Source organism: Neomonachus schauinslandi, chromosome 4, assembly GCF_002201575.2.
Source record: "Neomonachus schauinslandi chromosome 4, ASM220157v2, whole genome shotgun sequence".
Classification (NCBI taxonomy): Eukaryota; Metazoa; Chordata; class Mammalia; order Carnivora; family Phocidae; genus Neomonachus; species Neomonachus schauinslandi.
The window spans coordinates 60711138-60737345 of record NC_058406.1 but is presented as its reverse complement, the minus strand read 5'-3'; the positions used below and the strand labels follow the sequence as shown (position 1 = coordinate 60737345).

The window sequence follows — 26208 nt, the reverse complement described above, 5'->3', positions numbered from 1 at the left end:
GAAATGAGAAACAAGTTATTGGAAACTGGAGGAAAAGCGATCCTTGTTATAAAGTGGCAAAGAACTTGGCCGCATTGTATTCACGTTCTAGTGTTTTGTGGAAGGTAGAACAATCGAGGTATAGTTAAGTCACTTGCTCTCAGATATGGAGCCAGTAATGCTGAAGCCAGGATTGAACTGCAGCTGGAGTCTTAACCACTACATCCCTCTCTCCCACCAAGGGTAGACGGTGTGGGGACGGGCACTTCTGGGAGAGGGGTTAGGTTCAAGAATGCTGAGGCCAGAAGAAATTCTTCTATCACTGTGATCATGAAGAAGTGTTACCTTAATCAGGCTTTTCTATGACTGCCTCACATTAAATGATAATCTTGTTTTAGAGCTTTTCCATTTTAGGAAGATGGAAGAGCTGTAATAGCTTTCATTCCAGGGGCCTAAAAAAAATCAAATGAGACTGTGTATGTGGAGGTGCTTTGTAATCTGCTAATGGGATGGGGATAATATACTTCTTGCCCAGCTTACAGCACAGTATCTGACATGGAGACACTTAAAACACTCATTATCTATTTGTGAATGAATTAGCCTATGACACAGGAAGAAATGAAGTATGCCCACATGCTCACACATACACACACACACACACACACACACACACTGTATGTACACTAGATTGGGAACTCTGTGGGTGCAGTGTCTGTGCCCTCTCTGAATCCCCAGCATCTTATGGAATGCCCTGAAAGGAGTTAGTGCTCAGTAAATGCTTGTGATTAATAATATTATGGTGCTTGTCTTTTCAGATGGGGATTTTATGGGATAGATTCTCTTTGGGGGCAGATGGAGGGATTGATAGGAATCACCGACTTTATTACTTCAGAGCCCCATTTGGATATTCTACACAGTGGGAGGCAGGGGTCCGAGGGTTAAGTGTGGAAGGACTGCAGCTGGGAAGGCAGCACTCCCAGGGACTCAGCAGCCCGCTCCTCCAGTCCCTCCGCACTGCAGGAATGTGGGGTGTGTATCACAGTGGGGGAAACAGGACCCTTCATAGCGACAGGGTTGCTTTGTTTCCTGGGGGGGCTCTCTTCCCTGGTGCATTGAGCCAGATAGTGGGTTGTTCTCCATCCAGTGGCCAGAGGGTGGGTAAGTAGTCTTGTCCATCAGATAACGAAGCCAATGAGTTAGGCCTGTTTTGGCATTTAGCTGTGGGACTTGGTGTGAACAGCATGGCCTTTGAATGATAGGGTCACAGTGGCCTGGTAATTGCTGTGATCAGTGCAGTTGTTGATCCTAGGGACCGCAGCAGGGGAGGATCATGGGACTGGGTAGGAGGACCAGAAGTCCAGCTTTGACCAGAGATGCAGAGTGACTTATAAAGGGAGTGGAGTGCTGCAGGTGCAACACAATCACCAAGTTCAGGTGAGGTGACCTCATCTGGCCCAGGGCTCTGCTGAGTGCAAGAAAGAAAAGAAAAGGGTGTGTGTGTTGGGGTAACAGTGGCAGTGAATGGAGAGGACAAAGGCAGAAACATCAGAAAAGCTCTACTAATCTAAATTTGTGGCCGGGTCAGTAAAGCTCTTGTAATTGAGCAAGTGCAAAGGGAGGCTACCAACCCATACCAAGCACACAGGAAGAGAAGCAGAACAGAGAGCATCAGACAGACTACGGTTGTGGCTGAGACCCACGATCACTACCATCTCCCTGTGGAGGAGGCCTCATGGTCAGAACGAGGGTGACATTTATATGTATACAATAGAAATGTTTGCACTGACTGCTAATGTAGTCCCATCAGGCTCCTGTAACAGAATACCATTGACGGGGTGGCTTAAACAACAGAAATTTATTTCTCACAGTTCTGGAGGATGGGAAGTCCAATATCAAGGTGCCAGCAGATTCAGTGTCTTGAGAGCCACTTCCTGGTTCATACATGGCTGTTTTCTAGCTATATCCTCATATGGTGAAAGGGTCAAGGGAGCTCTCTGGGGTCTCTTTTGTAAGGGCACTAATCTCATTCGCTTCCTCCCTCTGACCCTATCACCTCCCGAAGCCCCCACCTCCTAATACCATCACATTGGGGGTTAGGATTTTAACATACGAATTTTAGGGGGAAACAAACATTCACTCCATAACAACTGTTTTACTAATTCTGTATATAACTTACTCTAGTACAATTTCTTGTTATCAAACAGTTTGTTAATCTAAAGTTTCAGTTAAAAAAATTAGGCACTGCTGAAAAAGAAATTACTGACCCCGGATGGACCCAGCTAGTTATTTTTCAGCATTTCTACCAAGGCCAGGTATATGATATCATGGAAGGAGTTGCTTTACAAATAGCATCCCAACCAGGGACTTTCAATCTTTCCTAAACAGGGAAAGGTGAGAAAGCTGATGTGTTTAAAGGTTTCAACTCCACCGGACCTTTCGGTAAGACTGTAGGTACTTCGTGGACATCATGGACACATACTCACTTAGTACGAGCCTGGGGGAGCAGAATTAGGATGAGGTGGTGCCAAAGCTGGCTAAGCATTATTCTTAGGACCTAAATATTGAAAAAGTTACAAATTCTGAATGAAATAAGGGGATTATTTTCAGCCAGTAGGGAAGTTAATGTTACCCTAACTTTTTGACCCTATTTCATTTAATCAGGGTTTTAGCACTCACAGCTATTCCAAAACTATTGATTTTTTTTAAAACTTGAGCCTGAAAAACAGACAAAAGACTATAGATGATATCTGTCTAATGATTTATCTTAAGAATCTGTGAACTGTAGAATCATGATTGTTAGGACCGAGAGACACCTGCTCACCTTTCTGAAATGAGTTCCTGAAAAGATATTCTGAGATTCAGAAAGGGTAAGGGATACAGTGTTGACCTTTTGGAGACAGGAAACCTTTGATGAACTATAGGACACCAAGACAGTTCATTTAAAAGATGGTTTCAAAGCATTATCTGGGGCTGGTTTCGTATGTGCATTACTGAAGCCCTTGGGTTGTCTTTTTACATAAACCCCGTGAAATAATGGCTTCTCATGTGGCATCTTGGCTTCTGGGCTTTGTAACTGCTTTCAGTGTCTTCTGTGGACAAAATTAAACTTTCCTTACCATTTGACAGCATATAACTTTCCTAGATGGGCGTTAAGGAGAAAAGAGACAGGAAAAGGTCACCGATACCATCTCCATGTAATTAAGGCAGCTAAAAAAAATTGTCACTAATGACATTTACTTGACTGTATCATATGAGTCCCTGCTCTGGCCTCCAAATAAGTTAAGGATCAACTGCTCGTAATATGTACAGATTGTAAATCTTTGTTGCAGGTAATAAGGTATACTTTTTTTTTAAGATAGCCTTATTTTAGGGCTGTGTTTAGGCTTGTGAATTCTCCCTCTTTGCCTCTTTCTCTCTACCTGTCTCTGTCTCTCTCTTCATCTCTCTCTCTATATATACATATGTATGTACCTACACTCACATTTATGTATATGGATGAACTTACGTGCCTACCTGTATACATACATGTAAATGTGCATATGCATTTGTAAGGTAATAATAAGCAGTGGAGGGTAAGTTAAAACTTAGAAAAAAATAGCTTCAAATTTTGATTTATAGACTCAGATTGACCACCTACCAAGGTATAAGATGTACTCAAGGAACCGATTTGTTTTCTTTTAACTCTTAAAATAAAAGACCCTAAAAATCAACAGTAATCTATGAATTTTGGCGGGGAGGGTGGGGAGTTCTGGATGTGGAATTCATGAATTGTGTGGAGATATATATATGGAAGTTAAGACTTCTAAGCTGCTGAGCTTAAACTTAGAAGTTTATACCAGCAAGAATGAGTCCCAAACAAAATTGTGTTTTCCCCTATAGAACACATCATTATTTGGGTACACAATAAATAATTCCATAGGGATACTAAGAATAACGCAAGATCCTGGCCTTCCAATCTTATGTGACATGTAATGTAAGTAACTCAAGGTTTTAGGGTGGGGGAGTGGAAGGTAACACAGAGCGTCCAGTTTGCACTGGGGAAAGTTTGCTGGGAGAAGAGATGATTGTGGATCACGGGTCGTATCCACTAGCTAAGGGTCAGAGAGAGGCCTTGGCAGTAGAGGGACCGTGTGTTGTGTTCTGAAGACATGAAAGAATATGTTGAGGAAGTGCGTGTAAGTTTGCTGCTGGAATTTAGCATCAAACAGGAGGCTGAAGAGTCCAAATTTCCCATCAGGCTTCCTCTGAGAAGACTTTCCTGACAGCCGGAGTTGGTAGTCTCCTTCTCTGTGTCCCCAGGAGTTTTGCTATTTCTATTGTTGGATTTTTCACACCCAATTTAATTGTTCATGTCTGATTTCCATACTTGTCTGCAAAATAAACAATGTCAGGACTGTCTCCCAGTTCTTATCATAAAACCCGGAAAACAGTAAGTGCTCAATACCTGTTTATTGATCTGGAGGAGTGAATGATTATGCACAGTTTGGGGATGAGAGAGTCAAGAATCACCTTGGCTATCAGGCAGCACTTCATAAAAATGTAAATGGTTTCATTTTTCTCTTCCAGATTGCTTGCAGCATATAATAGTCTTACCGACAAACACCTGACTGGATATTTTAACAACACAAGGATAAGGCGGCATCTCTTAAGATCAGGGCTGGTAAGATTTGATTTCCTTCCCACCTGCCCTCTTGTTTCGTTAAATCCAGTAGTTCTCGCTCCCTTTTCTGGTTTTCTCTTTGAGCTAATCAGGGACATCACCCCCCCCCCTCATTTTAGAAAAATTACTTCTTTTCCAGAGCTCTGATTTATCTTTTTGAAGCTGTGTTTCAAAAGATAGGAAGAGAGGTCACAATGACCACTAAGGCTACTTATAAATTATTGAGAAAAAACCCTAGAGCTTCCAATAGCATATTTTACTTGTTTGTTTATTCATTCATTTATTCAACACATATTTATTGAACACCTCGTATGAACAAGGAACTGTTAGGGATTAAGCATAGAGAAGACTTTACTGTCTTCAGGAAAAAATACTATTTTTAATAATCACAGAATATGGTGTACAAGACATGAACAGTTCAAAATTTCCCCTTGAATTTTAAAAACCTGTTTCATTTCCCAGATTGTTTATTGGTAACATGAGTGTCTTTCCTTAGCTCTAAAACTATCATTTCCACAGGATTTCCATTTCTCTAAATGTATTTAATGTGAAAATCTTTTAAAAATACTATAGTTGTCCATTGAAAGAAATGGGCGTGGTTACAGAAAGTGTAAGTAATGATTTTAGCTGTTTACCTTCTTAAAACACAGTGGATTTCCTTAACTATTGTTGCCATGGTGTTGAAAGGATTATGCATTGCATTTCTAATTGTTGCTTATATGCTTGGCACTCTGGTTGGGTAGATCTCAAGAGAGCTTGCTTTTTGTCTCCTGGGGCTTTGTTATCGGACAGACCTGGCTGAAACCTGGGTCTACCATTTACAAGTCGTAGACTCTTGAGCAATTCATGTACTTCACTTTCTCAGCTCCAGTTCCTTAGTTGTAAAATGAAGACAATGATACCCAGCCCTCAGGATTGTTGTGGCAATAAGAGATGTGTAATAAATGCTTGTTGCAATTATTGTGGTGACTATTAACATTACTTCTTTGGATAACAGTCTTGCAAGCTTTATGTATAAATGGGAAGGACTTTGTATTTACTCATCAACATCATTAACAAGCATTTATTGGACATTGGTTATGTGCATGACAACTCAAATAAGGAAGATTTCTCTAGAACGGTGGTTCAAATACAGTTCCTGACTCAGCAGTGTTCAGCATCATTTGGGAACTTGTTAGAAAATGCAAATTTTAGAGCCTCACCCCAGACCTATTGAGGCAGAAGCTGTGGGGCGTGGCCCACCAATCTGTTTTTTTGCAACTTGTTTTCTGATTCTGGTGCAGGCTTAAGTTTAAGAACTCCTGCCCTGTAGGAGCTTCCAGTCTAGTTGGGGAGATCAGATCTCCCAGAGGGGAGAGGACAATGACACCTGTTAACTGGGGAGGGGGCCACAGTACAGGATGCTCTCAACATTTTTTCTCTGTTGGAAACAAACGGCATGATATCCCATGGACAACACATTTCAAAGACTGTAACTGAGTTATTTGTGATTGGAAACACTTTCTAGAAGCATACCCCTTTCTTCCGTGGGGGGGGAGAAAAAAGATATATATATAAAAAGATCATCAGTATCCAGTCACTTGTAACACAACTCTCCTTGGTCTCTGAGCTCCAATACATTGCCACAACAGTGTTATAAAATTAGTTATCAAAATCAAGAAATATGTGGGCTTGGATCAGACCTGAAGGAGCAGGGCGTAATTAAGTGGAAAGGAAGAAGATGAACAATCCAAGAAGGATAGCACCCTCTGTTTACAGAAAATACAGAAAAATACAACAAATATGCCCTTAGGAAGGAGTAAGAGAAAAGAAAAACAAGTAAATAAAAAACAGAAACTACCACTCCTGGCATTTTCAATGATACCAATTGAAATCAGTCTGGAATATTTTATATCTGCAGCACTGCATAATCTAAAAAAAATCTGAATCAGGACAAATTAAATTACATTCTGGGTTGGAGAGTGGAAGGAGAAAAAGCAGTGTGAAATAAATTAATGAAACCAATTACTTTTAAGACAAACTGATGAGCACCTCTGTAGCTTACATGTTTTGCCCCTCAGAGTTATTTCCTGTAAGATCATCAGTCTTGTGATCACTGCTCCTATTCATTGTTTCAAGGTAACACCCTACCTCCTCTTCCCAAATGTGTTCAAAAAAAAAGAAATGAAAGGAACACCTGGGTTCCATCAAGGAGACATTGTGACTCTAATGAAAACCTTGTTTTAAACGTCAAGTGCACCACCTGTGTGTGTTTTCTCAATGATGGGTGTATGGGACTGATTTTTTTTCCTTATGAAATATTCATTAAAAGTGAACGTTTATCAGCCATAGTAGTGGACTCTCTCATGCTTAGAAGATAGCGCTACTCTCTCTGTGTCTCTCTGTCGCTCTCTCTCTCCCTTTTTGATAACGAACAATACATTTTCTGCTTTGTATTTCCATGTATGTTTTATTTATTCATGACAGATCACAAGAAGTGGAAGAATACTTTCTGAAAAAGAATACAAGCTAAATATCATGAAGAGGGATCACCAAAAATATATCCGGGATTGCCTAGCTCAGGCTATTTTCCATAAGGTTCTTGATATGGAGGTAAAGTATTTACATTTTCTTTATAACAGATATTTTCTAATATGACAATTAATACTCCCATACCCAGAAGTGGAGGAATTCCTCCTGTATTTCATGAAAAATGAATGGAACAAGGTACCCTGAGAAATACTCTACATCTCTCTAGGTAACAAGGAGCCAAGAGACTGAAGTAAGCTTTTCTCCATTTCAGTTAGGGAAAAATATGGACATCATTATATATTTTGTGGTATTTAACAAATGTAGATTTTTAATCCATAATGGCTACTCTAAAACATACCAGCCCTCACCATCTGTACCTCAATTTCCATTTGCTAAAAAAAAAAGTGACATCTGTTTAAATATCAATAATTCCACTGCCATGAATTATTTCAGATTTGTTATTCTTTTAAGGTTCTGAAGCTGAGCCGTATGCTAAATTTCAGGGAAGAGGCATTGAAACATCTGCTGTCCTTCCTACTTTAGGCCACATTGGTCAGCATAGATTCATAAACTAAAGCATCAACAACTTTTTTTTCAAGTCTGACATGGCATTTTTAGTAGGATATCTAGCTAACTTGATAAATTATTTTATCCTTGCTCTATGGAACCTATAGTTTCAAGCATCAACACCATTTTAATCTCCTTGAAAAAGCATGTCACTTCCTGGCTTGGCCATACAGCAGTAAATCAGAGAACTTGGCTGGTAAAATCATTGACCTGTAAGTGCAGTAAACATTTATGAACAACTGTAGAATCACAAGTAAACCAATACTAAGCGGAGCGCCACTGAAAATATTTATTATTATGCTACCATTATATTGAGCAAGTGCTGCGTTCAAATAAGATATGATCTGTTAATTTAGGAATTCATTTTATGCTTTATATCATGTGCATGAATTATATGGAATCATTGTTTATGGTCCCCAAATTCTCTTGCTTATGAAAGTATTAGTTGGAATTCTGCAACTAGTGTTAAAAGAACAGTACAGTAAATTAATCTATACCTAGTTTCAAATTTAACCAATAGGCACCAAGTTAGGTATTAGCTTTGATCTTTGAAGTTTAGTTTTCCAAACTTTCATGTAATTGACACATCATAACTGTTAAATATGTTATTATTTAAGAGTCTTCATACATTCTTAAAGTTTGCAATAGATACCTTAAATAAGTGTTAATATGTAATATATAATATAATTTTATAAAATGTAATATATATATAATTATGATATGTAATATATTAATATAATTAACAAATGGAATAGCTGTCTCTAAATTGTCACATTTGTCTCACATTTAGTTTATGCCGATGCTGTTTACTAATGTTGTTATATTAATATTCATGTATTTGTGCATACAAGAAACATCAATCATTAATTGTAGGCTTACCGTGTACCAGTATGAAGCTATGTGATGTAGCTGTGAGATATAAAAATAAAAACCCAAAGCCAAAAAAAGCAAAAAACAAAAACTACTGTAGAAAGTGATCACAAGCTAGAGAGAGGAAAAACACTGGGCTCACAGAAGAGGGGGACGATGACGCCTCTGTGAGAGTCAGAGGAGGGTGAACCGAGGTCTTGCTATTTGAACTGGACCTCAAAGGCTAAATGAGGCGTCACATGAAAGCGTGAGAAAGGCATCGGAGAGAGTGAGGATAGCAGGCGCGAGGTTAGAGAAGAAAGGACATCGTGGATGGGCAGGAAAGCTCACTGAGGCCAGACCACACAGTGGGTTGGTTGAAAGAGCAGCAGGAAGTGACACTCTTCAATAAGCTGGGGCCGGGTTTGTGGAGGGCCTTCAAACCCCAGCGAGGTTTGGAGTGTAGGTGATGAGGCGATGAGATGTTTTTTTCAGCAGGGGCGTGAAATAAATGAGCAGAGCCGTGTTAGAAAGATGATGTTGCTAAAAATGTGGGAGATGGATTAATGAGCTGGAAAAGATTGGAGGTGGGAGGTCAATTAGGAAGCTGTTGCCGAAAGGTGAGGGCTAACAGCAGTGGTGGAGACGCTGGGGAGAGGCCGCTCTCCCAGATGAGATGAGATGCGAACTGGGAGGGAGATTGACACTGCCTGAATGAGGAGGGCTGGGGAGAAGGAGCTAGAGCACCTCTGGGGGCGCTAGCGCGGCAGGTGGCGCGCGCACTTGCTGGAGCTCAGGGACTGCGGGCGGGGGGGGGGGTGCTAGGAGCTCAAGGACTGCAGCGGGGTGAGGAAGAGCCCTCGCGCGGTGGAAAACCAGGCCCCCCCGAGAGGTGTCCTGGAAGCCGGCAGGCTCTCACAAGTGCCGAATGGTGAAACCGAGAAGTGCTGGGGAAAAGAAGGAATTCGGTTTGACCCAGGGACAAAGACGTTGGTGGCCTTAATGAAGACGAGGGGCCGTGCGAGAGAGGGCTGCAGATTTGGAAATAAATGGAAAATGGCTGGTAGTGAGTGTAATGAGGTTTGGTGATCGGTGGGTGAGAGAAGAAGGAAGAGGGAGAGAAGAAAGGGAAGTGTCTGAAGAGGGCTGACGATACTCGCTAGGGAAAGATCGAGTCCGCAGGATCCCACAGGCTGCACGAGGGGATCAAGAACAGAAAAAAACACTTTTCAAATGCCCTCAAATGTGTCTGAATGATTTCAGATAGAATCGTAAGCAGCTTACTTTTACATGAATAAACCTCATGTAAATTTAAGTTATCTAATTAAAATAGTACAGAAAATTAGGAAAACACAAGAAAATAAAAAAAGGAAAATAACCGCATAGAATCCTTCCTCCCAGAGAGGACCGCTGTTGACATACTCACATTTCCTTTTAGTCTCTATTCATATTTATGCATTAATAAAAACATGCTATGTTGTGAAAGGGACAGGGTCTTGTGAAAAATAAGTAAACAGATAAAGAGCAAACAAACAGGAAGTTAGTGTCCAGTAGACTGAGCTTCAGATGACAGTTCCACCACTGACTAGATGTGTGAACTGGGGCAAATTCGTGGTCCTCTGCCTCAGTTTCTGCACTGGTAGAATGAGACTGCTTAGCAATTAGCATTGTTCAAGAAGAGATGACGGACATGATGCCCCTTCCTGGCACAGGAGCAGCCACATGGTATGAGCTTGATCAATTAAACTGTATTTCTGTGCAATTCTGTATTTTACATTTTTCCTGCATGACATGCATTTTTCATTTTTTTAAACAAAATCTTTATGAATCTTATTTTAATGATTATATTCTATTCCATTATATGGATGTGCCCCAAAGTTAACCATTCTCTATAAGGTTTATATTGCTTCTGAATTTTTGCCTTGAAGAAAAAATTCCTTTCAGATAGCATCTTTGTGTATAACACAGATGTTTTCTTTTAATTCCGATTTCCTGCTAGGTTAGGAAGTGAAATTTATCAATTAAAGGGTAGGGACACTTTTCACTGCTTTATGTTAAGAATTGGCTTTCCAAAGAGTTGTACCAATTCATATTCCCACTTGCACACTTATGCAGGTGATTCTTCTCCATCTCAGTGACAAGGGGGGAGTAAGTGGGAATACAGTTAGGTGGTGGGATTATTTTCCTCTAAAAAAATCTTTGCTATAATTGACATGATCCTCTCCTCCCTTCTTTCCCGTATGCTTAGCGGTATCATCAACTTGAAATAAAAAAAAAACTGGAGACGTTAGCTAGGAAGGAGCGAATTCAGAGATTTAAGGTAAGGAGCTACATAATTCTCTTTACTTCATAATATTATTTTATGATTTTAAAAGTCAATGGCACTATTATTGAAGCTTTTTGAGGCACTTTACTCTTGAGTAACTCATAGCTGAAGTCAGGTGATGGTTTCACCAAGACTGTATCTTGGCCACCGTTATTTCAGAAGATCATGGCAAAATAGGAGATTCTCCCACACTTTTATAAGGTACAAAGCTTTCAAAGGAAACGTGGAAAACACTCTTTTCAAGTTTGAAATTTTGCTTTTGTCTTTTCTTGATTGATATGTGACAGAGGCCCAAGGATTTTTGTTTTGTGTCTTAAAAAGCTGAAAATAGATGGTGATGTTGCCAATGTGATGGGAAATGGCATTCTAAGAATTACCCAATGGCACATTTCCATGCAAATGTGACCCTTGAAAATAGATGGTAGGAAAGATCTACCTTGGCAAACAAAAGCATAAGATTTAGACATTCTGTACAAGGCATTTAAAAATTCCTTATTTGTTTTTATTTTTATTTTTATATTTGATATCCCTTCTTTGAAGTGAACTTATGAAACATATAAATTTGAATCAGGAGATGAGAGACTCAATTAAGTATGTCTGAAAGATTTCAGTTTAGGTTGGCAGTTTTATTCAGTTTCTCGAGCCATTCAAATGTGCAGGTGATTCTTCATTTTCTGTGTCATGGGGCCCAAGACACATTTCACAAACTGAGGAATATTTGTAAATCTTCTGGAGAATAAGTTGCCACATAAAGCGGTGATTTGTCCCTCTTGCCTGATAGACTCAAATCTGTCTATTTCATCATGGTCAAAAGATAATCTTGTTACAAAAGTGTTGTTAAATAACAGCAGATAGGTCAGTTTTTCAAGATCAGAAATGTTGGTGTGTAGAGATTTGTGGTTAATTCAACTTTGCCAATATTGTCCTACATCAAGGACTGAGTTATAGATTCTATAAGTTAGTGCTGAAATGTTGATGGAGAAAAATGGTCCCTGGAAATAGCAACGAACATTGCCTAAAGCCGTGTGGGATTTGTTTTCACCCAGATTGCCAGATAGGCTGACTAAGCACATGAACATGTTACAACATTGGCAGAAATTCCTGATAGACACTCCAGTTCCTCCCTATATGATTTTCATTCGTAACAACTTTCACTTTATAACTGCATTTGGTTAAAAGACCTGTGATTTAGGTTCCTTTTATATAATATGCAACCCTTTTGCTTGGGGCATGATTTCATTATTTTTTTAAGGTAAAAAAGTAATAGTTTCTGGTAGTCTTTACTGATCAGAACTGTGTGGAATATTGTACTTCTTATAGTGATCTGCTTAAGCAGATTCGTAAGTATTATTGCTAAAACTCAGGATACACTGTTTCCGTAGCTATTTCTTTGAGTACAGCTATTTCTTCCAACATAGCAGACTGAAATTCCTGCCTCTCATTACCACACCCAATGCCCCACTACAGCTGTGGAAACGTTTTCTGACTGTCATGATAGGCCTCAGAAGGAACACTTTTGAAAGTAATGAGAAAGGACTTCTTTAGTAATATAGTATCTCTTAACCTGTCAGGCAATAACCTAACCTCAATTGCTAATTATGCATCAATTTGTTCACTTTCTTATTCTAGGGAGAACCCACAAGATGGTCTATAGAAAATAACATGCCAATCCTGTCTCCCCACCCCCCAGTTGGCCCAAAGACTAACCGTGGCCATAGTGTCCTGATTGATGAAGGACATTCCAGTCCAGTAACACTGGTGAGTCATATTAAACACTCTGTCATGTACCATTCTGACTAAATATTATATAATTTCTGGTTACTCTCAGAAGGAATTCTCTCTGAGTGCTTCTCTGTATAATCCTGTGAATCCTACTGAATGCCAATGTGGTCTTGTATCTGTTCAACTGTCTTTACTGAACGTCCCACTTTCAGTCAGTATCGCCCCTGTCAAATCCATTTTGCTTGTTACTGCTAGAGTAGTTTCTTTAAAGTGCAGATTACTTGTTACTTACATACCCAAATGCCTTCACTGGATCTGTGACATTTTTAGAAAAACCTAGACTCTCTCACCTAACATTTAAGACCCTAAGCCATCTGACCTCAATTTAGCCAACCCAATATTTTCCCTCATGATTACCCTTTAGCACTCTACAATGCAGCAAGATTGAACCACTAGTCATTCCACTTATGTCCTATGTTTTCTGACCTCTAGATTTTGTCCTTGCTGTTCCCTCCACTCTCACCTTATCTGTCAAACTTATTTATGCACACAAATTCAATCATACTGTATAGCATGTTGGGCCAGATACTTATATTTGTGTTTCTTTTATCAAAAGCACAGGCACATACTCTAACATAAACATAGTTAAATGTGCAGAGATTCTATTTAAAGAAATTGCACAAACCGACATTTCATTCCAGTTCGATCCATTTATAATATAGAGATGGGATTAATCTGAAGGAAGCTGAGGTAGCTTGAAACAATATAGGTACAGGAAAAGATTTGCAGAATATTTGCGGGAGGTTGATGGTTTAAGTTGTAAATGAATTGCTTGATCACATCTTTATTCTTGCTTTGTGTGGCCTAATATATTTCCTTGTTAGCATGAACATTTTTTTTTGGATTGCACAATATTTATAGAGAAATTGCAAAGCTTTCACAGATTGTTGAAGTAGGTTCATCTCGTATAGTGTTAAGCTTTGACATTTTTCAAAGGTAAATATGTTTTGACATTTCCTGATGAACAGCTCAAGTTATGAAAAGCGACCATTTTCCCTTTGTTGTTACCATATTTCCCAGCTTCATTTAAATGTGTACGTACACAAACAATTCTTTTTTTGGATGGCAAATTCACTAGGCTCTCAAAAGCTTAACCTGGTTGAAACAAAAGAAACAATCAAGTGCTGTTTTCTATCTTCTTCCCACCTGTTTCAAAGAGGAGAAACCCTTGAAAGGCTTCCTTTTCACTTTTCCAGCTGAACACCCTCAATAAATAGTTCATGATACAGCCAGGAGATCTTAATGTGGCAGGAGTGAGAAAGTAATTTAAAAATCACAGGAAACACTGATACCAGCGCCTCAGAAACCGTTCTATCTGGTAAGCCGCAGTTCTCCACTTGGTCACCCCCTATGGTGCTTCCGGACTGTAAGGGATACCTATTGTGACCTTGGAAGTGTAGTTCCCATTTTACAGAAATGCAAATCTTCCTTTTCGTTCTCCCGACCTGGATCCATATCCTCTAAATTTGACTCCTGACCTCCAAGTGCCATGGAGATGGGAAATAGTAATCCTCTTGGGATATTGCCATCAATTTTTCTTTGAACTTTCTTGAAGAAAGAAAGAAAGCATCCAGTGAACAGTTATTGCACTTGGTCACTAATTGAACCTAAACCTTCAGAGTAACGTACAGGCTTTTAGCTGCATCATTCCCATTAGAATTGTGGAAAGCCATTCAACTCATTCTGCACAAGCTTGGAAAAGTCACCCCCAGAGATCGTCTAGTAAGCATTAGAAATGCTCAGCTAAGCTGGGTAATCACAAGGTAGTCAATTTCAATTCACATTCCGGTACAGTTTTGAAAATGTTAAGCTAGAGTGTCATATTTATTCCAAGAAAATATATTACAAACAGTTTAAAATACAGCAAATTTAAGGTGGCTTCTGATGTGAACTACAACAGTTTGTAGCTCACAGCTGTTAGTTGAATGATGCAAATTTGTTTTTAGATATAAATGTAATCAGTTAAACATTTGACTGCCATATTCATCTAACTGAATGATATCTGTATGCAAATGTGGAAAATAAAATTTAGAGCACAGAAGCCAATAGATCATGTTCTAGTTTATAGTAACCTGCTTTCTTGAATTCCTATGTTAGATTTTCAATGTGTTTGTGTTCAGTGGAATTACTTGACAGGAGAGAGTCTTAGGCGTATTTGTTTTACAGAGTTCAAAAGAATTCTTTTGGGTGAACTGATTCCCTTGTTCAGAAACCTTTAGTTTGATTTATCTTTGTGGGTTTAAAGACATTTTGCCTTTTGGCTCATGTAGTCTCATGTCCTGTTTCTTTAAATCAGATGTTGCCTTAGTCAATCCATTTGGCTTTCTGTATTGGTCATGAAATAAATAGGTTTGTGTGCAGAGACCCAAAATAACAATGACTTAAACATAAGGATGCCCTCCCCACCCCAACACACTTATGTGAATCTCAGCTGGTGTGCTCATCTCTACTCTATCAAGTCTTCAAAAGCTCAGACTCCTAATTTGTCATTAATCTGCCAAACTTAGTGTGTTGTCTTCATTTACATAAGCCAAGATTGCAGATCACCATGTGGATATTTCAGCTACAGGGAAGGGAGTAAAGGGAAAGTGACAGCACACTTCTTCTAAAGGTATGATCTGAAGGTTTCATATATCACTTCTGCTCACATCTTATTGACCGAAAGAAACTGAGGCATATATCTGTACAGAATTGCAAGAGATACTGGGAAATATAGCCTTTATTTATGATAGCCATGTTCCCTGATAAAAATTCTATTACTAGTGAAGAAAGAAAAACAGATATTGGGGAATATTATTTTCGCTACCCTTCCCACGTCTGTCTAACAACTGGCTTTCTACCTATGGATGTTCAAATTTATCATTCTTCTTCTCTGCTCATCCATTTTCTTCTCTTGCTTATACATTTGGATAAAATGCTTCTGTGAAAACTTGAATTTTTCCTGGTCTCATTGGTTTTTTCCAAATAACATTTAGTTCTAAGTTCTATTAGGTCTTAGATATTCTGTTATTTTTGTTATTGTCTGTTTGGCAGTATCTGCGTAGTTTATTTGGCATTAACTGTCGTGTATTGCCATTAGATGTTAAAAATTACTTTTCAATTTTCTCATACTGCCTATAGTTGGAATCCAATGAATGTTGACTTAACAAAATCAGACATTTGGCAACATATGACATGCTTGTCAAGATGGCACTCAGACCAGTTTTTGGTGGTAGGAGCTGCCCTATCATCGTTTTTTTATGGATTTACACAACACTTTTCCAGAGTTGAATATTTGTTGTTCACTGTGCTTGAGTCAGTGCATTAAGCCTTATTCATGAGTCATTTACATGCCAGACTTCAAACCCTCTTACCCAAATATATATGTATTATTCTTAACAGGTTTCCAACTTTTTCTTGTAATAGAACAACAGGGCCAAAAGCCTTGGTTTTTTGTTTTTGTTTTTGTTTTTTTCTTTTTGAATCATTGCTGATCTTTATACTAAACTTACAGTGTTCTGTCAGTGCCACAAACAGCATTTCTAATCCGTACTGGTACTTTTGGTATTCTCTGCAGTACATTCTTGATTAGAAAATGCACCAGTCAGGGTCTCAGCAGGAAACAGATGGCTCACACAAATAGGGTAATTAGGAAGAGTTTAATAAAGAAACTATTTACAAAGAAGCCTTCAGGGTTAAGGAAAACCAACTGGGGATTAAGCATGCTGGGGTCAGCACCTGGGAAGCACAGCACCTAAGCCAGAGAGAGGGAGGGAAGGACTGGGTACCAGCACCAGCAGGCAGTCCTTACAAGCTAGGAGAGGGCTGCCTGACAGGAGTTGTGGACTCGGGTAGAGGGACCCACCTGGCCCATCACAACCTTGGTGGGAAGGGTTCAGGAGAATTAAGACCCTTGCCTCTTGTCTTCTGATCTCCTGCCAGTGCCTTTCGTTGGCCAAGTCCAACTGGAATCCAGAGATAGTAGGTGTAGTCCATAAAGAAATGACTCCCAGATGGCAGAGCAGGGCAGAGAAGGCAGAGAAGAGGAGCAAATGGAAAATATCCAGTCTGGAAAACATCTTCATTTTCACACAGGGTTTTCTAATTGCCAGTTACTGTTTTTCATTTTTACTTTCCTGGTATTTCAAGGGAGAAGTTGAATGAATGGTAATATATTATAGTTAAGCATCGCCTTTCCTCTTTTTGAATCGTATCGTCTGCTTTTACTTCAGCACCATTCTGGAGATGTAAAGGACTTACAGTAGTTTATGTTGAAAACATTTAAACGGAAACGAGTCCATTCCAATCATACTCCTTTAGATCTCTAAAATAGGAACATTATTCAAGGTAACATTTGATTGCGCAAAGCCATTTTATGCACTGAATAAATTAGGCATTGTCAGCAAGTTTACAAAATGAATAAAATACAGGACCCTAACAGAGAACATCTCCTTTGTCTAGAATACTCTATAATTGTGGCATTTAGTTATGTAGAGGACTTCCATGCCATATGTTTTAACAAATACTTTGGGTCATAAGGCTATGTATAATGGAAGGATATAATTAAAGTTTAATCTGTTCAGTAAAAAGGCACCATTAATTACTCTAAGCAATTTGTTGGGTTATTAATTGGTTCTGGAAACATGTCAAGATACTAATTTAAATGGAATTTTTTTCCTTAATTGTCTAGACAGCCCCTCGGCCATACACTGCCCCAGGAAATATGCAGCCTCCAATTCGATTAAAGCCTCTTCCCGGTAATCCTGCAGTAGGAACTGTTCCAAAGATAACTTCGGGGTCCAGATCGAAAACCTCATTGCTGGAAAATGAAGCTCCATTTCCCATTGGGGTAAATGTTACTGCTTCAAGAAATCTCTTTTTATTCTTCATTAGAGTATTAGATTATCACAGGTTTTAAGATGGAAAATTCAATTAATCTACTCAGTGAAATTTATATTGTGCACTTATTAAGCATTTACTGTGTACTTCTGTTTAATTATATCTTTAACTGGAAGGCCTATAATTTCTGTGCTATTAAGCAAAATGAGTAAGGAATAGATTTGTAATAATATAAGGTTATCTTTCATTAATCTGAACGATTGTATGAAAAACAAAGAGAAACTTCTTGTAGCCAGATATGACTTCTATCAGAATAGACCCAGTGTTGACTGATTCTAAATTTTAAATGCATGAAACCTAGAAAGTGAAACTTTCCAAGAATAGGCTTGCATTTGCATGCCGACTTACTTTACCATCAGTGTATGAAATTGCTTCAAGTTTGACTCTGGAGAAGGTTGGATATAGAAGAAAAAGAATGTCCCTCTTTAAAAAATGGTGAATTAATCCACATAGGAGCTTGACTTTGCTTCCTTTTCAAGGTTATGTCTCTGGTAATTTTATTTTAACAGAGTACTGGAGGGAAACATGGTAAACGTAAAATTACAAGTTACTCAAACAGGGATGAATAATTAAGACATTCAGTAATTAGGGAGGGCATCGTTTGTATTTCTAATATGAAGAAGAAACATTTGCCAGCTTAAGAAAGAGCCTGTGTCATGAGAACAATTGTCATTGTGTTCAAATGGATGAATTTCGTTCCATTTCTTATTAGAAAAATAAGACATAGAAATTAAGATATTTTTTCTTTTTTTTGAAATTAAGATATTTCTGTCTAGAACTGACAGATAACCTTGATACTAAGAAATTAATCCAGATAAACAAATGATTGTGTTTCATAATAAAAGTATAATATAACTCTAAAAATAATAACTAATATTGTATCCATTTAATATGCTTTTCAGCTTATGAAGCACTTTCCACAAACCTTATTTTAGTTAATTTAATAGTACTTTCCTAGAAACAGGAAAAATTAAACCAAGAGTGGTAGAGCTTTGTCTAGGGAATAGTACTTAAGTCTAGGCAGAAGCTTGTGGGGTCATAAGTCAATTAGGCTGACACTTTAGGATCTGGTGTCCACATTGAAAGCCTAGAGATTTCCTGTTTCAGCTAGTGTCCAGGAACAGACAGGTCCTGAGAGATTGTCTCAAGTTAACAAGAATAACACAGAACAAGCTCATTTATCTCCTTATAGTAAACCAAAATCAGCAGCCAAATCATAATCAGGGGCCATTAATTCACCAGATATCAAATAATCAAAGCTGTAGAAGCAGTCCATTATCCCCCTATAAACAGACCTCCATGAGAAGCCAGATCACAATGAGAAGGTTGCCTAGTGAGCATAGAATCAGAATGGGGGTATATAGGGGAATGGAATCAGGTTTAAATGGCTTGATGTACCTATCTCATCTTAGGAATGGTCTTGCCAAAGGTACCAGAAAACTCAAAGGTCTTTGGCTAAATCCCTGTATCTTCCAGGGGTAACTTTGCCATTAGGATTGGAAATATTTAAAGTCCAATGGGTGGGATTTTCTCTCCCCTAGATAGTGCTTGGATGGGTACGTTCCACATTTGCCAAGGTGATTTTATTATTTTATCTAAGCTCCTATACTTTGATAGATACTTTTTCCTATTAGATATGTAAATACTACTAATCAAGTAATATTCAAGTTCTGCTGGCTAGGGAGGGATTTTTTTTTCCCCCCTTTAGCTGATTTTCCCATTCTGCTCTGAGCCATTGGGTGGATTTATTAGTTAAATCTGCATAGGGCCTTTTATTTTCCTATTCTCAAGTTTTGGGGTATGAGTGATTGAGGGATAAGCACTTAATAGTAGCTTACTTAGGCTGACAAGATTTAGATCAATTCCATGTTGATTTAAACTAGCTAAACTTACACTTTTCATTCAGTAAATATTTATTGGGCACTTACTATGGACTAGGTTCTGCTTTAGGCATTAGTGATACATCAATTATCAAGGCAGACAAAAGTCTCTAATTTATTGGAGCTTATACTGTAATGTACATAGGCAAACTGTACTGCCAGAAGACATGTAATTTTTCCATGGCATTGATGACGAAGATGATTTAATATAAAACCAGACAAAAAATTTCTAAAGAATAGTAGCCTTCATGATTGCTGAGTATGTAGTGAGTACCCACTAAATTCCTACTGCTTTCTTAAAAAGTAAAAGTTATGCATGTGGGAACTGTTGGAAGGGACAACAGACATAAGCAAGTTTCTAAGTATCAGGAGTGAAAGTCTTCAGTTTAGGCAAAAGCAATTTGGTCAAAAACAGGGTGGTTAAGATGCGACTTAAATTGTGGTAAAATTCACAATTTATAATGGTAAAAATTGTGACTTAATTAAAAATGATTATCCTTACAATGAGAGTTTCTCATACACTATTGATAAGTATAGAAATTACCATATCTGTTTGTGAAGGCAATGTGGGAATATCTCTCAATATTTTGAATGAACATGCTCAAGCATTTTTATATATAGGAATTTATTTTAGGAATATACACATATGTGAAAAGAAAGAGATTCAAGGGTACTCAGTATTATAATATTCGTAATAGTGAACAATTTAAGACACCTAACAATTTAATAGGATGTTGTTTAAAAACATAGTTTATGAAAGTATGTTTAAAAAAAAAAAAGGTAAACTTATTTTTACCAGCATGGAAAGATGTCTAAGACACTGTGGACTAAAAAAAGCAAGGTAAGGAATGGCATGTTAATTTTTTAAAAATTTATTAAACCATTTCCAAGTAAGGCATACAATTGACCGATAACTACTTAGAAGTAATAATTTAAAAAATCTCCAAGTCCCAAAGTTCTGGATTCATTGATTTTATTGTTCTTATTATTTTCACTTAGTTTATATTTGTTATTACAGTATCAATGCACACCATCACAGAAAAATTGGAAAATGTGAGAAAAGAAAAATGAGAACATAAATAGCACCTGCAATATCACCTATTTTAACAATTCTAAATTCATTGGTGAATATCTATTTAAATCCCTTTCTGTTCACATAAATGTTTGCAATCAAAATATGGCCTATACGTGCCTTTATTTATCCTGCTTTTACTTACTTAGCAGTGAGAAATGTTTGGAGAAAGACTCTCCTTTCTTAACAATAACTTTTCACTATATTTAAGCATCTCAAAGAATAAACTGGCTGAAAAAACCATACCAAATAAATTGGTAAAAGTGGGTAAATGGATAAAGTGATTAAAGATGCCTTAAAGTTTGGAAAACTACCTCAGATGCACAAAAAGACCAATTTATGAAAATTCAAAGACTCAAATATATTTGAAAAATGTGATGTGATTATTGATTACACCTTTGGTGCTTTTCTATTTTTGATTAATACAGAGATACAGTTTTTCAAATAATACAAAGATATGTAAGATGGAAAATGATATCTCCCAATAATCCAAATCCCCAAAGGCAACCCTTAGTTTAAAGTCTTCCAGTCATCCCTGATTTTATCAAAATCCACATACAAATTTATTTAAAAGAAATTGTGATCACATCTCATGGACCTTTTTATGTCAGGATGAATAGATTCATACTATTCTCTTTGAAGCCTGATGAGAATCTATTACAAACACACAAAAAAATTTAGTTAAATATTCTCCTATTGATGGACTTGATGGCTCAACTGAATTTGGGGGGGGGGGTGTGTGTGTGTGTATCCTTTTACACATTTACATCAACATATTGTGCAGTTATCTTGGTAGGATTTATTCCTACAAGTTGAATTTGTAGGAAAAAATAATCTTTGGGTCAGAATCTGCATTTGGTTCCGTGATATTATATTATCAAGGAATATTATAACCCCTGCATGGATGAAATCAATGTGGAAAAAGTACTAATACTCCATTGTTAAATGGGCTATCCAACCCTGCCTCAAAGTACAATACTTCCAACTCCTTGACTTTAAATTGTTTAATTGTACTGGGTCCCCATAGATTTAATGGGTTATTGAGGAAAAATCCCAAAGTACTATAAAAATGCCATCACTGTGTATTTGTCATAAAAGTATACTTCAATAAGGTTAGAAAGTCACGAAAATTTAACTTGCTATGGATACTACAAAATGCCATTTTTCAATTAAAAAAATGAAGTGTTTGAGTTCGCCTATTAATGTCAGTTGTATTTATGTGCAATGTAAATCATGCAGTCTTGTCTTTAATTTTGGGTTACATTGGTGACTACTTCTGTTTTACTGGCTGTTATGTTGTGAAATGTGATTACAGGGCAAGAAGGCAGTGATGAAGTTCAAGAACTCCATGGACAATTCACAGGGAGTGAATCGCTATCAACTTCCAAACATTAACAATTACATGATGCCTATTCCTCCTGCACCTCCTCCCCCCAGTGGAAGAATCATAAGGGAAAATAGACTTGAGTCATGGAGAAGGAGAAGATTTCGTCCAACCACTGCTCCAGATGGCTTAGATCCTCTCTTTACCAGGGTGAATATGGAATCAAGTTTTCTTTTATTAATTTAGCATAGATTACATTGCGCTATTAAATTTCTAGATGTGAGATACAAATGAATCTAGTGAAATCAAATGCAAAATGCCTTGTAAAAATAAATATAATAATTTCATAAATGTAATTGTAAGCTTGGATGAATCTGAAATCAAATACTTGAGTAGCTCCATTCAGTAACTAATTTAGCACAATTAATTTAAAAAGTCCACTAAATCTTGTGGTCAAATTTAGTTTGTACTTTGCCCATTTCTAAATTATTTATTTCCTTCAGTTTGCCCATTAAATCACATGTTGTCAGAAGTATTTTAACATTTAATTTGTGAAAATTCAGGAACTTAAGTATACCCCCAAGCATAATATGCCATATAAAATATCTTATCAAAGCTTCCTTTTAATGATTTTTGGAAAATTACTGTATAATATTTAGAAAATATTTTCTTTCAATGTTCTTTGAAAATATTGTAGCTGGTTGTACTCATTTTCTCAAAATGCTGAAGAAAATAGTCCTACGGCCAGTTAGACTTTATATAGATACAGGCTGGTATGAAGGCAGATCTCTTAGCTTTTACTGTGTAAATATACAACTAATGGTAATTAGGTATAACTTCTGTGGTTATTAGCGGATTGGAGGTCTGCATTTCACTGGTTGAGAATCAGTGCTGGCCGGCAGGCGGACTGCATGCTGGCTCTTGTAAACCCGCCTCACTCCGACCCGGCAGCTATCCTCATCAAGGGCCTCAAAACACTGGACCTGTCTTGCATGCGCTTGCTCAGATTGTCTCCTTTCAATTCCATGTTCCCCAGTTTTCTTCCATGGTTACGGTTTTGGACAAAACATTGCATCCCTGGTGTCTGAGGCCCACTTCCACCCTGTGTCCTCGATTGTATCTTTTTCCACTGCCCATCATTCTCTCTGATTTGGATTTTCCTCCTCCCTGTAAAATTCATCGCTGTCTGTCAGCATCCCCAGGCTTTGCACAGAGTGACGGGATCCTCTCTTCACAGGCTGTAGCCTTGGAGTCGTCTACTCTTCTCTTACTGCGAAGTTCTCTGAGGTGTGGTGGACTGTAGCTTCATCTAACAAACCACCCCGGGCAACTCAGCTTACAATGACAAAGGTTTCTTTCTTTTTAACAGTTTTCATTTAAAATTGTATATAAGATTACTTTATTCCTGCATCTCCTCAATCGTCTCGTCCTTCTATTTGTCCTCTTTCCTTTGGTGCTCCGCGAGATTTGGCTTTCCGTTCAAGAATCTTTTTGTGGTCTTTGTCCAATTTCAGTCCAGTGATGACCACCTTGTGAGGCTGAATGACCACGTGGACGGTTGTGTCGTCCGCCTTCTCTCGCGGCACTCCTTCAGTGTAGATGGCCTGTTCTCCCTGTCAACCTGGACAACTGTGCCAGTTTGGTCCTCCCACAACCTGTACTTCACCCCCTTTTCAGACAGGCATGAGTCCAATGCTGTACTTCTATCTCAGCTCTCTGGAAAGAGGGGAAGACGTGATCTTCCTACGATGTGGGAAGGTGCACTGAAATGCCGTTTACGGTTCTTGCTCTGGTCAGAAGTCACAAAGGGATTGAGCTTCATTTTGGCCACTGGCACTTCAGTGATGGCCGCACAAGGGAAGAGCAAGGCTTATTGCTTGGTCCCATTATCATCTTGTGTTGGTCTGCTGCAATTCAGGGACCCAGACTGGAGGGACAGACCCTGTCTGGGGCATGCTGCCCTCATGGACAACAGAACCACGGAATGTTTCTAAGATTCCACTCAGTGTGAAACATGTCACGTATACTTGAATTCCATTGCCAAAGCATGACGGCAATGCAGTAGGAAGTATCATCCTTTCACAGAGTGGGGCAGTGAATATTTGGAGCAATAATAAAATCTACCCCATCTGCTAACTTACTTCTGAACTATGAATGCTGGTGGTGTTCTCCCTCCACTAAGCCAGCAAACACGTGCTCTTGAAGGATGTGGCCTCTGCGTAGTGGAAACAGTGAGTTCCTCATCATATTCACATGCTGGCAGCATTAGATTTTCGGATGTTAAAGTGTATTACTGGGATAAACTGTACCTAGTCATACGTTTTTTTAAAAAAAGATTTAAATATCTCCTAAACCATAAAAACATATTAAATCTATATGTGCAGGGCCCCTGGGTGGCTCAGTCAGGTAAGCGTCTGCCTTTGGTTCAGGTCATGATCTCAGGGTCCTGGGATCGAGCCCTGCATCGGGCTTCCTGCTCACAGGGAGCCTGCTTCTCCTTCTCCCTCTGCCGCTCCCCCTGCTCGTGCTCTTTCTCTCTCAAATAAATAAATAAAATCTTTAAAAAAATCTATATGTGCAAGTTAAGTAACAGTAATCAAGCAAACAGCCATGTACACATCATTATTTCTTAACAAAGTCGAGCCCTGCTGCATAGCCTGAGCCCCCATTTCCTGCCCCATCACATCTCTTACTTCTTCCCAGAGCAACCATCCTACTGACTTCTATGTTAACTGAGACCTGTTTTTCTTTGAAGCTCTATCATTTATATACACAAAACTTCAGACATAAGCTCAAATCTAGCATTGTAATGAAAGAACAATATTTACAGGAGTAATAAGCTGAAATGGAACCTCCGAGTCTGAGTCTGGTTCCTTGACAGTTTTAAGAGCCTTTTCTGGAGAAGTCGGAGAGGGAAAGTCATGAGTGTTTCCTAGGAAAATGGGGCTCACCAGGGTCAGGGCATCTATTCAGGTCCTAGTGTGGACCAGTGTGTGGCCACCGGATGCCCAGCAGGAATCTGGTCAGGGGAATGGGCTTCTGTAGCTGGGCACAGAGGAGAGAAGTGACTTCTCCAGTCTGTGGTCATGACAAGGGAAGCACAGATAGGCACGGGAGCCAGCTTCGCCTGAACATTCTGCACCGAGGTTAGCAACATGGGTTGGTGTCAGCTGGCATCCTGGCTTCGACAGACCTTAGCACGTCTGTCTTTCTGAGTCACGAGGTTTCAGCCTGAGCTGGTCTTTTGTTTTGTTTCCATTTCCAAACTTCTATTCTCTCTATTTGGGGAATGATAGAACTACTACACTAATGCTCTAATATCCTTATCTTTTTCTCTCCTATTTTCTATTTCTTTGTCTTTTTGTTCTACTTGCTGGAGATTTCTTCAGTTTTATCTTCCACACATTCTGAGTTTTTTCTTCTGGTGCCTTTTTTAAATTCTAAGAACTTCCTTTGTGTTCACTAAATGTTACTTTTCAAAAGCATCTTGCTCTGTAGGATTTTGACTCTTTGGTATTTGTGGAGACTTCTTTGTGGGCTAATATATGTTCGGTTTTTGTAAAGAAAATGAGTCTCTTACTGTTGGGAGTAGAGTTCTACAAATGCCCAATAGATAAGAAGTTAATTATGTCATTCCTGTTTTTATATGCTTAGCATTCTTGTTTATCTGCTTTCTCAGTTCCTGAGTTCTAGAGATAATTCATTCTCTGTAATCGTAGATCTGTCCATTTCTCCTTGTAATTATGTCAAATTCTACTTTGTAAATGTTGAGACTACCTGGTTGTATGCTCTCAGCTTTAGGATTACTCTATCTTACTGGTGAGGTGATTCTTTATGATTTAAAAAATGATCCTCTTAATCACATTACTTTTGGCCTTGAAATCTCCTTTGTCTCACAGTACTAATTTTCTTTATATTAGCAAAGAATATATATTCCTTTTACATTCAGCCTTTTAATATCTTTGAGTTTAAACTTTAGCCTTTAAATGTATTTATGTAGCATGTAACTTACACATTAAATTCACTCATTTTATGTCTGCCATCCTCAAAACATCCTCCAAATACTCTTAGAAGGAAAATAAAAAGAGGAGGGAAAAGGCAAAGAGATATGGCTTGCTGGTGACCCACCACCTGTTCCTCTAGGAATGTGCAGAGCACAGTCCCTGCCTTCTGTGTTCTGTGTCTCTAGGAGATGATCCATGGAGCCAAATGACAAGGTGTGGTAGATCTTACAGCCCAGCAAGTTGCTACTATGCCCTGTTGCTTTGTTTCCTTTCGCTGTAAGACCAGCAGAGCTTTTATACTGCTTTTACAGAATCCACGAGACTAGTTAGATTTTGCTCTGAGGTTTACCTCCACATCTCCAGATTTTCATGTCCT

The 26208-nt window shown here is 38.5% G+C and overlaps 1 protein-coding gene across 1 annotated transcript in view; it reads left to right on the top strand.

Annotated features, from left to right (window-relative positions):
- The window catches only part of ERICH3 (glutamate rich 3), a 78178-nt gene that overhangs the window by 1475 nt on the left and 50495 nt on the right, over positions 1-26208 (top strand). The window contains exons 2-7 of the mRNA XM_021678138.1: positions 4546-4639; positions 7106-7231; positions 10815-10886; positions 12522-12650; positions 17344-17502; positions 21820-22038. Coding sequence (XP_021533813.1) covers positions 4546-4639; positions 7106-7231; positions 10815-10886; positions 12522-12650; positions 17344-17502; positions 21820-22038 — 799 coding nt within the window. The remainder of the gene's footprint in view (positions 1-4545; positions 4640-7105; positions 7232-10814; positions 10887-12521; positions 12651-17343; positions 17503-21819; positions 22039-26208) is intronic.